Source organism: Macrobrachium nipponense, chromosome 34 (assembly GCF_015104395.2).
Source record: "Macrobrachium nipponense isolate FS-2020 chromosome 34, ASM1510439v2, whole genome shotgun sequence".
Classification (NCBI taxonomy): Eukaryota; Metazoa; Arthropoda; class Malacostraca; order Decapoda; family Palaemonidae; genus Macrobrachium; species Macrobrachium nipponense.
In genome coordinates this window covers 49,689,354-49,705,615 of record NC_061095.1, presented here as the reverse complement: position 1 = coordinate 49,705,615, position 16,262 = coordinate 49,689,354, and the positions used below count along the sequence as shown (strand labels likewise).

The 16,262-nt window shown below is 43.1% G+C and overlaps 1 protein-coding gene across 1 annotated transcript; it reads left to right on the top strand.

Moving 5' to 3' along the window:
* The first annotated feature begins 2,271 nt into the window (after positions 1 to 2,271).
* Positions 2,272 to 7,389, top strand: LOC135207720 (uncharacterized). The gene is made up of 5 exons (XM_064239551.1): positions 2,272 to 2,402; positions 3,892 to 4,122; positions 5,119 to 5,297; positions 5,867 to 6,014; positions 6,962 to 7,389. The coding sequence occupies exons 2-5, from the start codon at positions 3,934 to 3,936 to the stop codon at positions 7,100 to 7,102; spliced, it is 657 nt and encodes a 218-aa protein (XP_064095621.1). The 5' UTR covers positions 2,272 to 2,402; positions 3,892 to 3,933; the 3' UTR covers positions 7,103 to 7,389.
* Positions 7,390 to 16,262: the final 8,873 nt, after the last annotated feature.

Genomic DNA, 16,262 nt, shown 5'->3' with positions numbered 1-16,262 from the left:
ACTACGAATAGGTCAGGGTCCACTGTACAGGAGTTAGCAAACGTGTTTTACTTTTAAAAAGTAAAATATTACCCCAATGGTTGAGTGAAAGAATTATGAATCTAATATATTAAAGATAACTTCAAAAGCTTTAGCTCAAACCAGACAGATTGAGAATAATATGCTTTAAATTGATTTTTCTTTATTAACTTGGGGTACTATCCACTCTGTAAGCATAATTAAGCAAACTGTATCTTTTCTTTGCATTTTCCATGAAAAAGGTCCACTGGTTCCTTTCTAATTAAGTTCACCTCTATCTCTCACTCTCCCTCTTTTCCATTGGGGGTAAAAAAAAAAGTTATCCATGAACTTGATTCCACATAATTCAGACCAATCCAATAGGAGATCTAAGGAAATGTATGCTTGGTTTTTGCCTGCTATCCAAAACACCGTTAGCTCTTTGGCCTTATCATGACCAATTGCTTCTCTAAGCAGACACATCCACATCCCTCTTTTTGGCTTCACATTTGTCCTATATGTAATTATGTGGGGCTACAAAACCCAGCATTATTATTTCAAAGGTACACGTTTCTGTTATTTTTCAACACATCTGCCAATTTTAATTTTAAAAATCTTGATTGTGAAGCCAAGTGCCTTTTTTCTAGCTACCTGCTGGGTAGTATTTAAATTTGCTGGGCATGCATAATCATAAAGAAATCCAGTAACTCTGTAACCTGTCTGTATCCTCGAATTTTGCAAGGTATGTGATGCGTACCCCAGTAGACAACCAGTGGGGCATATCAATGAAGAATGGCAGTTGGACAGGCACTGTGGGAACGCTGCAACGTCATGAAGCTGATTTTTCAATGCTGCTCTCTTGGCTTGGGTCCAGATTACCAGCTGTTGACTATTCACGTGTCTACATCTCAGAGACTCTCTTGGTTGTCACCCTGAAACCTGGCCCACTACCAGAGATATTCTCCCTTGTCAGACCATTTCCAGGTTTGCTTCTTATTATTATTATTATTATTATTATTATTATTATTATTATTATTATTATTATTATTATTATTATTATTGGAAGAAGACCTTCATTAATACATGTTTTATTGAAAATAATGGCTATTTCAGCAGTATTTATTTGTATAGAAGTTTCTTGATTCTTCTTATCACTGACTGTACTCAAATTAGCTATAAAAATGCCAAATGGGGAATTCATGTCAAAAACATGGTATTTGTCACCATTCCATACCCACTATATCTGGCAGACAACCTGCACACAAAGATGCCAAGTGCATCTGTCCTCGCAAGGATTTAAACTTATAACTTATGCCTTTTGGTACTGGTAAGTGTTGACAGTTGACTCACCCACTACACTATCAAGAAAGATATCTATCCTGATTGCAGTGGATCAAGTCAGTTGACACCTCAGTGTCAAAACCAAAAGGCAGAGGTTTGAATTCTGGTTGAGGAAGATGCACTTATCATATACAGCACAGACATCAACCTACTTAAGAACATTTCAACTTGCAAACACTCAGGTACGAAAAAATGGGATGGCATATCAAAACTGTGTTCAGAACACTCTCCTTTGCCAACCGTATCTTCAAATTTGTTTGCATGCCTATTCTTTACATACAGTACCTATGTATAGTTTACAGTGGACCCCCGTATTCGCGTTCTCCGGATTCACGGACTCACACATTCACGGATTTCTCTCAGGAATGTTTCCCCACATTATTCGCGGAAAATTCGCATATTCGCAGTATTTTTCTGTGAGAAATATCCACAAATTCCTGTTTTTTTTTTTATCAATTTCATCATAAAATGCACTTTGTGATAAAACTTTTAAAAAAACCAAGTATAAACATTGTTAGTGGGTTTTTCTTGAGTTTTAACTAACAAAATAGATTGTTTTTAGTATTTTTATAGGGGTTCCAAACATTCGCGGGTACTAACTATTCACGGTATATGTGTGTGTGTGTGTTTGGTACGCATCCACCGCAAATACAGAGGGACCACTGTACAGTACTGTAGAGTACAGTACCCAGCTCACAAACAACTCAACATATAAACAGCCATCTGGATTATAAGTAGTCATTCTTTTTGGGTGTAGTTATTCCAAAGGTAAAATTAATTTGATACTGAAGAGGTATTTGAAGAGCAATATTTGAGAATAAAAACAAAACCACTTGTGAATTAAGTGGCGAAAACCATCATTACTTTTTGCAGGTGAACTGTGGGCAGCATTACTGATTACTAGCCTTGTGGTGGGAATTGGACTGTGGTTGCTTAATAAACTGTGGACTAAAATATTCAATGGTCAAATTCTAAGACTCAGCACTGCTCTGCTACACTCTTGGGGTATCTTGCTTGGGGATCCACCGGTGAACAGTACCTTACCTTCGAACTCTACTTTTCAGGTAATATGGCTGTTCCTTCGCACCTTTTAACCTTCTCTCTTCTCCTCACAGTCATGTCTGAAGGTATGGCTACATTAGTCATACAGGCAATCCCCGGGTTACAACGGGGGTTCTGTTCTTGAGATGCGTCGTAAGCCGAAAATTGTTGTAAGCCGGAACATCGTCAAAAATCCTAAGAAAACCTTACTTTTAATGCTTTGGGTGCATTGAAAACTATGTAAACTGCATTCTTATGGCATTTTTCATCAAAAATAACTTCAAATATTGATTATTTTGCATTTTTGGTGTCATATTTCATCTGCCAGATGAGCGTTGTAGGCGTCGTAGGAAAGAAAAAAAAAAAAAAAAGTATAAAAAATAAAAAAAAACAAAAAAAAAGAACACAGAAAAAAAAAAAAAACAAATAATAAAATAAAAAACCCTTTGGAAATAATGTCTGATGAATATAATTGAAAAGCGTCGTAACCTCGGAACGTCGTAAGCCGAGACCGTCGTAACCCGGGGACTGCCTGTAATTATAAGCTGTCTCAATGATCATATTCATCAAAGTTTTTGAGTCAGCTTTCCGTTTGCAAAGTGAGACAAACCCTTTGAACAGAAGTCCTGAATAGGGAACTTACAACTCCTTATACTAATCTGTATAAGAAAGATACACCATTGGATTAAGCCATCTTGAAGGTGTTTATGCACCTTGATACCAGTGGTCCATGATGTTGTTACCATTCAGCTACATGAACAAAATTTTATACTAAATTCAAGATTCCAAAATTTAATAAGGTACTTTTGCCCTGTTTATAATTGGTATACTACTGTCTTGCATCCTCTGAGAATATTCCCACATTTTTATTACAGTTTGCAAGGTCCCACTGGCGTTAATTCTTGTTACACACCATACTGAACTTCTGCTATTCTAATTGCTTCTTCATGTCCAAGCACAACCACATGCTTGAACAAACAAATTTAGCATGAACTTAAAACTATCCTGGCTTGTAAAAAGCTTTTTTTTCATGATAAAATACAGTATGGAAAAATCCCTGACTTCTACAATATTTTTTGTCAGCCATAAATAAACTGCCTTATAATTCTGTGATATAGGAGAGGTGGCCAGGGTATGTATTCAACTACTGTAAACTAAACATCCAGCATCAGTGCTATATTTGCTCATCTGTGGTGGTAAAATTGAATCTTCCTCACTGCTCATAACATCTGAATGAGCATTCTCTCCAACTGATATTTTCAAGGTGGAGCTATTGATTTTATAAGAGCCCCACTTCCGGAACTGTTCAACTTACACATAAGCATATGACTTGGGATATTTCAGATGAGATTTATGATCTCCAGAGCAAATGAGTTTGCAAGCCCCAGTAGTCATACTGATGTACATCACGTCACTGTATATTATTGCCAAAATATTCTTTTTGTTTCTTATAACATTTCACTCAGTCACTAAAAGCATTCACAAAAATCTTCAAACCTCTTTGGATTACAGATTATAATTGGATTTTGGTGGATATTCTCTATCCTAATCTCAATGGCCTATCGCTCAGCTCTGATAGCCCACCTCTCGGTCCCCAAGAAGTCTCCAACCATAGACACTTTGGAACAGTTACTTCAAGCGGATCGATACACTTGGGGGATGGAGGAGACCTATGGCATTGAATGGGAATGGTTTAAGGAAAGCACAATCCCAACAGTTCATAAGGTCTATGAAAAAATCTTGGTAAGATAATGCTCATAAGCTATCCATTTCCCCACACTGATTGTCACTGTCTTAATTCTAATTTCATGTTGACTTCATCTATCCCCCTTTCAGATTATTTCTCTCGTTGTTGTGGTGTTTCCTCATCTCCAGTTTTTGTTTACAGCACTGATTCAATGGCAATGTGTCTGATCAATGACCAATCTCTGGGTCATCTTCAGAAACATTTCTTGATACCGCAGCACTTCAACTTACAGAAGCTTTGGGCATCTGGAGGAAAGTTTGTTAGATAACAATGACTATTATATAGCCTGCAAGTACTTTCAAGATATCTTACAGATAACAGTAAGTCCGCCAACCAGTATTTCCATTTTTCCCATTCAATTCAAGAGATTTATCTAAAAATTCATCCCATCTAAAATGACAGCAGAGCAAAAAGCAAAGATAATTATGTAACAGGTAAGTCCAGACATCCATTAGGTTGAGATGTTGACTCACAAACAATTTGTATGATTACTGACCAAAATTCTGAATCCTGCCACAAATTGGCCTCCCTTACTTCCATCAGAAGATATTATCTCTGTTTCAAACCCACTGACCAACAGAAGACCTCCTCAATATTGGGGACTCAAACTCAAGCAGTAATACATACCTCAACTTAAAGGACCATTTTTCCCTATGCTACCATTGGTGTGATAACATTTTAGATGAATTTCTTTAACTGAATTATAAGTTTAAAGTACAGGTTAGTATAAATTGGAACCTATGTGGAATTGCTATTAGCTGTAAGGTATCTTCAAAGTATTCAAACACAGGCTGTAATATAAGGTCTTATTTAATAGACTTTGTTACTTATCAGAAAGGCCAAACTCCCAAAATGTCTGTTGAGGTGCTTCTGTGCATAAAGCTATATTACAGAAGCCATGGGAGAGCCCACTATTATATGGTCTCTATCTAGCACCCCATAATATACCCTTAAAATACAAGTACTTTTTTCCATTTTTTTTTCTAACTCAGGCTTTGACCCCTGAAGAGCATTTGACAAGAGTTCTGAAAGGTCACCATGCCTTCTTGACTTGGAAGTACTACATCAAGGCTATCATTCTATCTAAGTACACTGATTCACGAGGCTACACCCCACTCCACATGGGCCGAACAGAGTATATCAATTACGGCGGATATGGATGGGGCTTCAGGTGAGGTACCTTTCAAAACTTTGAAAAGCCACAGGTATACGTATGTTAATTATTATAACATTAAGTCTATAGGCAGTCCATGGTTATCAGCGATCTGGTTTTAAGGGGCCTATCTTGCGCTGAAAATTGCTCATTTTTGGCGCCGAAATGTGCCGATATGCAGTTATTGGCGCCAATACATATCGGTGATTTTCGCTTACCATCAAGTAGTTGGAACGGAACTCCTACGATAACCGGGGACTGCCTACGGACACTACCCTATTTCAAACAAGTTACATTCCAGACGCGGATGGCCATTTGTATGTAAGTTGGTAACTGTACTCTTCTTGCCTATTTAAGTAAAGAATGAAAAAAAAAACAATAAAGTACTGTATGTGTAGACTAGGGGAGAAAAAGAAAACTTATTGGGAGTGCTCTGAACACAATTTTAATTTGCAATCCTGTTTGTTTCTATCTCTGAATGTTTATAGTTGAATGTTCATAAGTAGGGTCGTGTCTGTAATTTATCATAAGCAGTTCCCAAGGCCTAACTTCTACCACAGACTTTTGATTGTTGTTTTACCCTGCAGAAAAGGCGCTCCTTTCCGTCGAAGGATAGATGAGGTGAAACTGCGGGTGATCGAAAGCGGACTCATAAAGTTCTGGATAGATGACCTCATTTTCATGTCTTCGAAAAAAGCAAGGACGAATAATCTAAACAAATGGAACTTAACAAAGGTGCTGTCCCAATTTTGATGTTAAGTGGGTCTCCTTTTATTTGTCAGTGTCCGATGTATTATTATAAAAATAACGTGCCTTTTCTGCTATAACTGTTTCTGAACAGATGTCTACAGTACCTTCTTGAATGACTCTTTAAAGTCTTCTGTGAATTTACATGTTAATAAATGAGTGCAGAAGTCCTTACAGACTGCTCTTGCTAGGCCACCTTTATCAATAACAAAATATGGATTTTCTCTGCCATTAGCCCATGTCACACAGGCATATTTTCTAAGTTCTGCATCTGGGTATTCAAATATCTATTTCATACTGATGCAAAACTGAATTCATAATGTATACAGTAAAGGGAGTGCAATATGGATACAATCTTATGTAGCATTGCTAATTCCGGATAAATTAGTTTTTTATATACAAATCTGAAGCCTTTTCTGTGGAAATTCCTTCAATGGCAGCTGTTCCAGTTGCTGAAGCTCAGCAACAAGGTAGTTAGCAAAACATCATGTGAGTAGAGAGAGAGTAACACTCGCTCACACAACTACTGATGTTACTTTTCCCTTTGACAAAGATGAGTAAATGGGAGGTTGGGTGAATTAATGATTAAACAGTTCAGTTTTGTTCATGAAGGCAAAAGGGCAAATTATCCTGATATGACAATACTGTAACCTCCTGCCAGAGATGAATGAACTGTAAACGTCAAGGTAAAAAAAAAAAAAAAAAAAAAAAAAAAAAAAACTCGCGAATGGAAACTTAGGCCAATTTTTAAAAGTCCATGAATGCTAATTGTTGCAGTTGTGCCACTGAAGCTCAGTTTCCTCTATATGCTTATAGTTCCTCTGTAACAACAATGTAACCATCTAAGCTACAAAATTTAATTACAACTCTTACTAACAAACAAGAACAAGAACATGCTGAGCAGCAATAACATTTTATGTTTCCTTTCATTCCAGGTAGATGAAGGCAGCAGTGAACTGGTAGTGCTTAGTATGCTGCATCTGCAAGGGACTTTCTACTTGTCAGCCCTAGGTTTCTGTTTGGCTTCCATAACCCTCATATTGGAGATTCTGACATTCCACATGAAAGGGCAATAAGATCAATGAATCTACCAAAGCACCTGGTCAGAATTTACAACTCTTACAGCATAAAATATATTTTCCACAAAAGCAATGGTAAAACTGAGCAAGTGCAACGTTGATAATTAAGCCCCATTTCTCGGCATTTAGCAACTAAATTTAGCGGAAGATACGCAATCTCTGTGGCATATCTGATGTCGTGAATGTTAGTAAAAGAAGTGCAATATAAGCACAGATAAAAGTGACTTCAAATTTGACACCAGCAAGCTAAAGGATCAACAACCAGAAGTGATGCAATCTTCATAACCAACTGAACATAGTATACATGTATTATGAGAAGCTGAATCAATTTAAATTACCATCATTTAAAGTTTTTCTTGAAGAAAGTTCTTCCCTTAAACATTAAAAAATTACATAATATTTGCACATAATATTCTATAAAATATATGTGAATAAATGAATAAATGTCATATACACTATATATACACAAGTCTTTAATGAATAAATAAATATTTATACCCTAGTGTTTTAGGATGGGGTTGCTGGCACCATGCAGTTTCTAATTTAGGCTAGTACAACCACTAAATCACTCTAGTCATCTAGGTACCTAAAAGGTACATCACTGACTGCTTTGGTCAAAAAGTGCATAATATGAGGTCCTTTACACAAGGAATTACTATTCAGCCCCAGCTGGACCAGTCGTAAGTTTTACTAACAAGGTAGTTCGGCAGTAACTGCTTGTCCGATGGTCAGGAGTCCTGCCCAACTGGAGGTAAACATATCACTTTGCTTTAGGCCCAGGAACAGAGTGAGGGGTGGCATGAGTAAAGGACCTCAGGTTTGTATTGTTAGGAAAAATACAATTTACTTTCAAAAACTTTGATTTGTTCCGACACATAATACAAACCCTTGGTCCTTTACATAAGGAAGACTCAATTATTGGTGGGTGGAATCTGAGTCTTGTGAACAGACTGGTGTTCGTCCAACCTGGGTTCCCTCCCTGGTCGTAAGAGCAAAAGGGGGGGGGGGGTGACCAAGCCTCTGTCCAACTGATCGGAGTGTGCACTGCAAGACCAGTGGTCAGACCTGTGGGCCAATTCATAAGAGGGAGGCAAGCATACCTCTTATGAATAGCAAGCAAGAACTAGGTCCTATGTAAGAGCCAAATATAAAGTATTGGGTTTGTCTCTTACTGGTGTCCGCTTCGCCCCTTGCTAAGGAAGGGACGCATAAACGCTTCTATCCCTAAGGAAAGGGATAGAATGGAGCTCGGTTACGTAGCTTACCTGCATCATCGTCCTGGCCAGCCTTGTGACGACCGCTACCTTCTGCCCGCAGGGAGAGGGAAGAAAAAGAGGAGGAAGAGAAGCCAGTCACACTCTCATTCACTCTCCATTCATGCAGTCTCACAGAGACGAGATGCTACCTTGTCCAGTAAAGGAGCTGGGTAAGCTACACAACTTGTTGAGCAGCCACCACGGGTCCTAAGGAAAAAGTATCCAAGGACCTGTGGGCAATATCCCGAAGGCAGAAGGAGGTAAAGGTGGTCTGGTTGGCCCATACCCCTGCCTTCAGTACCTGTGCCACGGACAAGTTCATGCGGAATGCAAGGGTTGGACCAATGCCTCTGACTTCGTGGGCTCTCAGACGAAAGGTACTGGTGTCGGCACTCCTGTCAGAGTCGTACGCTTTCCGGATTACCCCACAAAGCCAGAAAGAAAGTGTTCTTGGACACTTCTTTCTTGGACACCCCGGTGCTAACGAAGAGGCATCGACACTTAGGCCTGAGGTGTCGAGTTTTCTTCAGATAGCACCGTAGCACCCTCACAAGACAAAGCAGCATCTCATCCCCATCAATATTGGTGAAGTCTTCTAGGGAGGGGATCGTGAAGGACTCAAACCTGGCATCAGGGACCAAAGGGTTCTGAGTCTTCGCTACGAAATCCGGGACGTAATCGAGTGCAACACCACTGAGTGTCCCATCAGTCATTCCCGGAACTCTTGGAGTGTGAGGAACGCAGTCTTGAGTTCCAGGAAGTTGATGTGTAGGTGCCTGTCGTGATGGTTCCACACTCCTGCAGCCAGCAACTCTTCCAGGTTTGTGCCCCAACCCTCCGTCGATGCGTCTGAGAACAGCAGCATCTCCGGAGGGGGAGTGCGCAGGGGCACTCCTATCAAGAGGTTCCTGTCGTCTAGCCACCAGGCCAGGTCCTCCCTTACTTCTCCGTGAGAGGAACTGGGAAGGTTTGTGGATCCTGTGCCTGTGACCAGCACTCCTTTAGTCTCCACTGGAGAGACCGCAGGTGAAGACGCCCGTGAGGGACTAACTTCTCTAGTAACAACAGGTGACCGATCACGACTTGCCACTGCTGAGCTGACTGTTCCTGTCATGACAGGAACCGTCTGGCTGCCTCCCTGAACCTGCTGATTCGCGAGTCTGCGGGGAAGACTCGTGCTGCTACCATATTGATCAGCATGCCCAAGTACTTTATCCTCTGCTTGGGCTTGAGATCTGACTTCCTGACATTTACCACAATCCCCAGATTGCGGCATAAGTCGAGGAGTCGATCTCTATCCCGTAGCAACTGCGAGCAGGAGCTCGCCAGGACCAGCCAATCGTCGAGATACCTCATCAGATGTATCCCGACTGAATGGGCCCAAGCCGACACCAGAGTGAACACTCGGGTGAACACCTGTGGGGCGGTTGAGAGACCAAAACAAAGTGCCCTGAATTGGTACACCGTCCCGTCGAGGATAAAGCGGACGTACTTCGTGGAGGACTGGTGGATGGGTATTTGGAAATACGCATCCTTCAGATCCACTGAAAGCAGGAAATTGTTCTCCCTGATGGAATCGAGCACTGAGCGTCCCTGTTTCCATTGTGAACCGAGTCTGGCGAACAAAACGGTTCAAGGGAGAGAGATCTATCACTGGTCTCCAGCCCCCGATAGACTTCTCCACTAGGAAGAGTCAGCTGTAGAAACCCGGTGACTGATCTCGCACGATTTCCACAGCTTCTTTGCTCAGCATGGTCTTGACTTCGTTTCAGTGCTACGTTCCTGGCAGAATCAGGGACGTACATCTGAAGGTGGACCGGGTGTGAAGTGAGATGTAGCCTCAACTCGAAGGGCAGTAGGTATCCCTCCCGAAGGACATCCACTACCCAGGTCTCAGCTCCGTAGTGCTGCCAAGTTGCCCAATGGCTTGCCAGGCACCCCCACTACTTTCAGCAGCAGGTGAAGGGGAACACAGTCCCTAGCGTTTCCCTCTCTTCCCCTTCCGCTTAGCCGCTCTCCCACGAGAGAAGGAGGCTTGAGAGGAGGGCTGACCTCACTCCTCGAAGCGAAAGAGGAAGGCTGGGTCTTCCCTCATGCTGCCCTTGACGGTGCCGGCATCTTGGACAGTGCCAGCATCTTGGGAGCGGAGGAAGCGCTAGTCAAGCTCTGAGGTTTGGCCGCAGTTGATCGAGACTGCCCAGAAGTCTTTGAAACAGCCTGGTGTACTAGGAGGTCACTATCCTCAGTTCTCGGCTTTTCCACCCCAGTGTCCACCATCTCTCTGGTGAAGAGAGGAGAGGAGGAACCCAGCAACGGTCCGTTTCATAGACCCAACGTTACCTCTCGACCAGCTGCTCTGGTTACCTGAGTCAGGACTGAGTCCCGTCTTCTCAGAACCAGGTTGGCCCACAGGTTTTCTGTCTGGTGGGCAAAGTAGGATATGGCCCTACCTCCAGACTGGCAGTCTCCCAAACGCCGAGTCTTCCTCGGGAACGATAGGTCCTGAGGAGGCTGCGAGTCTGGATACTGTGAGGGTCCACAGATCCAGCTAGGAGACGGCCTGGAAAGCTGCCATGGCAGTAGATTCCAGGGCCAATGCCTCTTGCTGTGAGAACCAGAGGTTCTCGGACAGCAGGTGATGAAGCACTCCCGGAGTTAGCCTAGCTATCTCCAGATCAACCTGCTTGGTCGGCAATGGGTCTACTGAAGGCACTAGAAACGCCGCTGGCGAGGCAGTGGGTCAGAGGGAGTAACCACCGATCCTTCCCTGAGGTCATTGTGCTGACAAATCAGCGCAATGACCTCTGCAAAGGAGCCTCTGTATCTCGGGGGTGATCGCATCCTGAGGCAATGGACCGTCAGATCCATCCAGGCCAATCAACTCTCGAGACACTCTTCCTTCAAGAGGAAGAACCTCGTCAGACCCCTCGTGGTCTCCTCCAACCACTTGAGCGTACAATCTGCTGGGTCCAAGGACCAAGCCAGGATCGTAGGCTCTTGTGGCAGGACCGTAAAGACGGTAGCATCGGTCTCATGCATCAGGGAAGCTGCTACCAGTCGTGCGAGCCATCCAGTCCCGGTAGGAGCGACGGTCGGGTGACTGGTAGTGTCCACTAACGCTGTGAGAGCGAGTACCGTCCTCACAATGCGCCACAGTCCCAGAAGCAGCCGAGGCTGGTCGTGGTGACCAGGGGGGGACCCTCTTCCCAGCTTCGACATGTGAACAGTATGGTGGGACTATCATGTTAGCCCTGGGAACCGGGGAATTGCTGCGAGAGCGATCGCCGGTCTGGTGAGTCACCTGAATGACTCTTGCCAACCTTCCGCTCCGTGCCTGGATCCTGACGGTGAGTATGCTCAGCCGTCTGGTTCCTGGCTGCACCAGTGATCGTACACTCGGTGGCGGTCTCTATCAAGCAGCCGAGATGGTTCCCGGTCCGGAAGCGGAACCTCTGGAACCGGGAGCAGAGGTACCAGTGGTAGCTGGTACCTCTACGGTCCCCATCTTCTTCCCTGAGGAAGGAGAGATGGGTCCCGTTCCCAGAGGAACGGGAGGACTAGCAGAAGACCCACCTGTCCCGCCAGAGCGGGACAGACCCTTAGAAGTCTCTGAGCGAGACTTCTTGGGGGGGGGGGGGGGGGGGGGCACCTTCTTCTTCCTTGGCTGGAGGCCTTGGAAGTCGAAGGGAAAGAGGTGGCAGAAGACAACGACAAAAAAGACGATGACACCTTCCTCTTCTTCCTGGACTTCTTCTCCAGCTTCTTCAGGACAGCAGACAGTTCCTCCATCCAGGATGGAGCTGGGGTAGTTGCGGTAGTAACACAGCCCAACTCCACCTGTCCAGAGGGACCTGCAGGAGCGGCAGCACTTCCACGGGCAGGAACGGAGACAGCAGGTACGGCGACAGCTACAGGAGGATGGTGCAGGGGAGAGCTCTTCGGGCACTCGAAGTCAGGGGGCAGGGCGAGGACAGCAAACCCAGGCAGCAGAGGATCCATCTCCCTCCGGGGCATGTACGGCGGTGGGGCTTGTACCGCGGCCGAAGGGGTGAACGTCGTCACGTGCTGGGTATACACCAGGTGCGGTGGCGCGGCATAACCTGGTGTCGTCACTGTTGTGGTTTTCCTCGTCTCCACCCCGTGAGTGACAGGGGCTGCGGCCAGGTGATGAATCAGCTCCTGGATACTCGGAGTGCCCGGAAGGCTCAAAGGTCACCACACCTGCTGGAGATCTCTACCTGCGGAGGCAGACACACCTGGAGAAGCAAGAGTTGGGTTAATAGGCGGGGTTCCTGTTCGTTCAGAGGGGGAAGGATCCCACCCTGAATGGACAGAAGACCCCGAGTACAACTCAAGGTCAGGGTGTTACCCTCCTTCCTCTGCGCTTGACAAATCAAGTGAAGAGGCGGAGCGGGACACATCCCCCAAAGGAGAGAGAGCCATACGTGGAAGTTGACTAGGAGGGAGAAAGGAAGACGACGTGTCGGTCACCAGAGGTGTCAAGGGAGAGCTTTCCAATGACACCTTGGTGGTTCTACGCGGCTTCCTCCTCTTCTCGTACAACTCCCACTGCTCCTCCGACCAGGAGACACAAACATCACAAGTAATGGCCTGAGAGCATTCACAACCTCGGCACCTAGGATCTACAGCATCACTGGACCTAAATGCCCCACACTTCCGGCCTCCCACTCCAGGGCAAACTCTCTGGTTGGATGGGGGGCTAGGGGGCTTCTCCACTTCGTGGGACTGTATGTTGTTTAGCAATACAATATCACAATAATTAATTTTAAAAAATAATAATAAACAGAGTACTTACAATGACTTTCACACTATTATTCTAATAGAAAAAGGTTGAAAAGTAATCCAGCTTTGAAAATCTCATGACAGAGTCAGGCAGAGAGGCAAGCACATGTCTTCACCCGACGGCGGTCAAAAGCAAAGTGATATGTTTATCTTCAGTCGGGCGGGACTCCCGACCATCGGACAAGCAGTTACTGCCAAACTACCTTGTTAGTAAATCTTACGACCGGTCCAGCTGGCGCTGAATAGTAATTCCTTATGTAAAGGACCGAGGGTTTGTATTACGTGTCAGAACAATTTGGCTTTTCATGGAGCATGTCAATCCACCCGTTCTCCCCAAGTAGCCTTTGCTTCGTAATCATGGATGCTGCAAATCAAACATCTTTATGCTTCCCATAATCTGCAGCCTTCTACATTTTATAAACCAAATTTGTAGTAATAACAGTACAAAAGCTTAAGAAGGAATTTAAATGGTACTAGTACAGGGAGTCCCTGGTTAACGGCGGCATCAGTTAAGTGTTTCAGCGTTACTGCGCTTAGCTAATGACGACGTTAACAGATGTTCGGCGCCATTAAGTGGACCACAGGAACTTTCGGCGTTATGTGATTACTGGTGCTCAACCAACACCTGCAACCCTGCCATTAACCAGGAACTGCCTGTAGAAGGTAATGAAGAGAAAGAAAAACCACTAAACTAGTGATCGAAGTCAAGCACAATATAGGCAGCACTGGCCCCTGCCCCCAAAAGACTGTGAACTGAAGGCTTTTAAGTCACATACCTATCTTCAAAATGTCACCTTCGTGGCATACATTCAGTCTGGTCAATTAATTTCCATTTGCCAATTGCTTCCCAAAGGCTCTATCCCAGCCAGAGTTGTGAAGTAGCCACTGCTATAGGAAGCACACATTACTTGACTCATTGAATGATGGAGAAGATGTGAATGTTCCTGGTTCAGCATTGCCAAGCCTGGAAAGATCATGGTATCAAAATATGCATGGATATGCCTTTTATCTGGACACTAATAATAGTACAGTATAATACTACACTACTGTTTATGTTTTATATCTGACAATAAATCTACCACCAAATTAGGAATTTCATAGTGCTGAAACATAAAAATTAACATTGTAAACAAAGACTCAGTATTGAAACTACTATAAAAGGGATTATATATTAATAACAGATATGGTAACACATGTAGAGTAGGAAGACATGGGAAGGTGTGTGAAGTCCTACAGTGAAAACAGGGCAAACCTAACCTTTCCTAGAATGCAGTGTCCTAACCTAAACAGACCTTGTCTTCCTAAATTGACTCAGGGTAATATGCCCTGACCTAGCTATCGGGCATCGTACCCCGGCCTCCAAAGTAACTGAATATTGGTAACAGATTGGAGGGACTAATTTTCCATTCAGCCATGTGGTCTGGCACTGGCTGTAACCTAATAAAAAAAAATAACCTAACCTTTCCTGGAACGTTGTGACTTAACCAGACCTTACCTTCCTAACCTCACTTGGGATGCTGTACCCTGACCGGGCAGTGTGATTTCGGCCCCTTGGACTCAAACCAGTAACACCTAAGATAATTCTAATAAGGGAAAATGACTGAGCAGCAACATAGCATCGGTCAATAGTGGCCAATCCTGGCAGCACACCAAGACCTCTACGTTCCTCTCGAAGTACTTAGTGTTTTCTCCTAAATTACGAAATAATGGCATAATTCAAGCGCTTTTTCGGGAAGTGGCCGCGTTCCGAGAGACGTGGCTGCTATGTCGCCGTTCAGTCATTTACCATACGTACTTAGATCTTACCAAACCTAACTCCAAGTAGCTAGACTGGCCTAGGCTAACTCTTTGTGGTAGGGGTAATTCTAGGCAATAGGGTAAACAATCACGGACGATCCATCGTCATCACGCTAGCCAGGTCTTATTCACTCGATATTTAATTGGTGAAACAAGAATACAATTACAACTTTAAGCATACCATTCAAAATATTGAAGTTTCGTCAACATAATGTGATATATGAAAGCCCCATAAGAACTAAAATAAGCATGTGAAGCTCTTCGTACAATATGTTTTCAAGGCAGTTTTGAAATCCAATATGGCAGCTATCGTCAGGCTGGCTAGTCTAATCACGGACAATCCACCATCTTTCACAGCCTTCCCAGTACTCATTTGAACAATGTTAGCGTATATATGTAACGTTTATTGATCTTACTCAAGATTGCAGTTGTAATCAGCACAATGAAACAAAATTTTGTTGCCTATATTAGTGAAAGTATGAAACTTGTTATTCCCGGGGTCATGGTTTGACCTGTATTCATTTTTACCTTGTAATTAGTGGTTTTATCCTTACTGCCATCGCAACTGAAACTCCACAGTGCTTATTTGATTGTAATTATACACATTATTGGTCTTCATCCACTCCAAATTGCACTTAAACCACATTGCTGTTCCTGGTTCCTAAGTACTCACTCCACAAACACAGTTACAAGCAACAGACGACGACTGTTTATGAGGTGCAAAGCTTTATTCCTTTAATTGTTTACTTTACTCATTATTTAGTTTAACTTTACTTTGTTACTTCAAAATGCTTATTTAATTCATGTCTATTATCCCTTTTTTGCAACTAAATTACCCCGAAAAATTACAGATATTTCTAAAGTAGACACAATCCAATGTTTCTAACCTTTTCGTACATCTGGCTGCCGAAAACCATCGGAGCAGACAACGGATTAGTGGTTTATAATTTATTTTTTTTTTTTATTATTATTATTTTTTTTGCTAGCACTTTTCATTGATTTAAGTATATTAGTATTTTGATTTTTTTTAATAACTGCATGCCAGAAATAAATATAACCTTTAATGTTTGCATGCTAAGGATGGCAAAATCATCGTTGCCAGTTTTGCCACATTAGTGGGGCTTCACACATACGCTGATGCATTATTATAAACTGTTTCCATGAATTCTAGTTGTCATAGTAATGCAATAATGATAAAATTGCTTTAATATTTATGTATATATACTTCCAATACATAGGCTAATTTCACCAATTTCCACGTTTTGTGTAAGTCTTATACCCATAGATATAAAAGCCTATAC

What these genes read in the sequence shown, in the direction of transcription:
- LOC135207720 (XM_064239551.1), top strand. Translation starts at nt 3,934, where the DNA reads ATGGCCTATCGCTCAGCTCTGATAGCCCACCTCTCGGTCCCCAAGAAG. An exon ending in AGGTCTATGAAAAAATCTTG is followed by an intron (nt 4,123 to 5,118) that starts GTAAGATAATGC and finishes TTTCTAACTCAG; the next exon opens with GCTTTGACCCCTGAAGAGCA. An exon ending in ACAAATGGAACTTAACAAAG is followed by an intron (nt 6,015 to 6,961) that starts GTGCTGTCCCAA and finishes CTTTCATTCCAG; the next exon opens with GTAGATGAAGGCAGCAGTGA.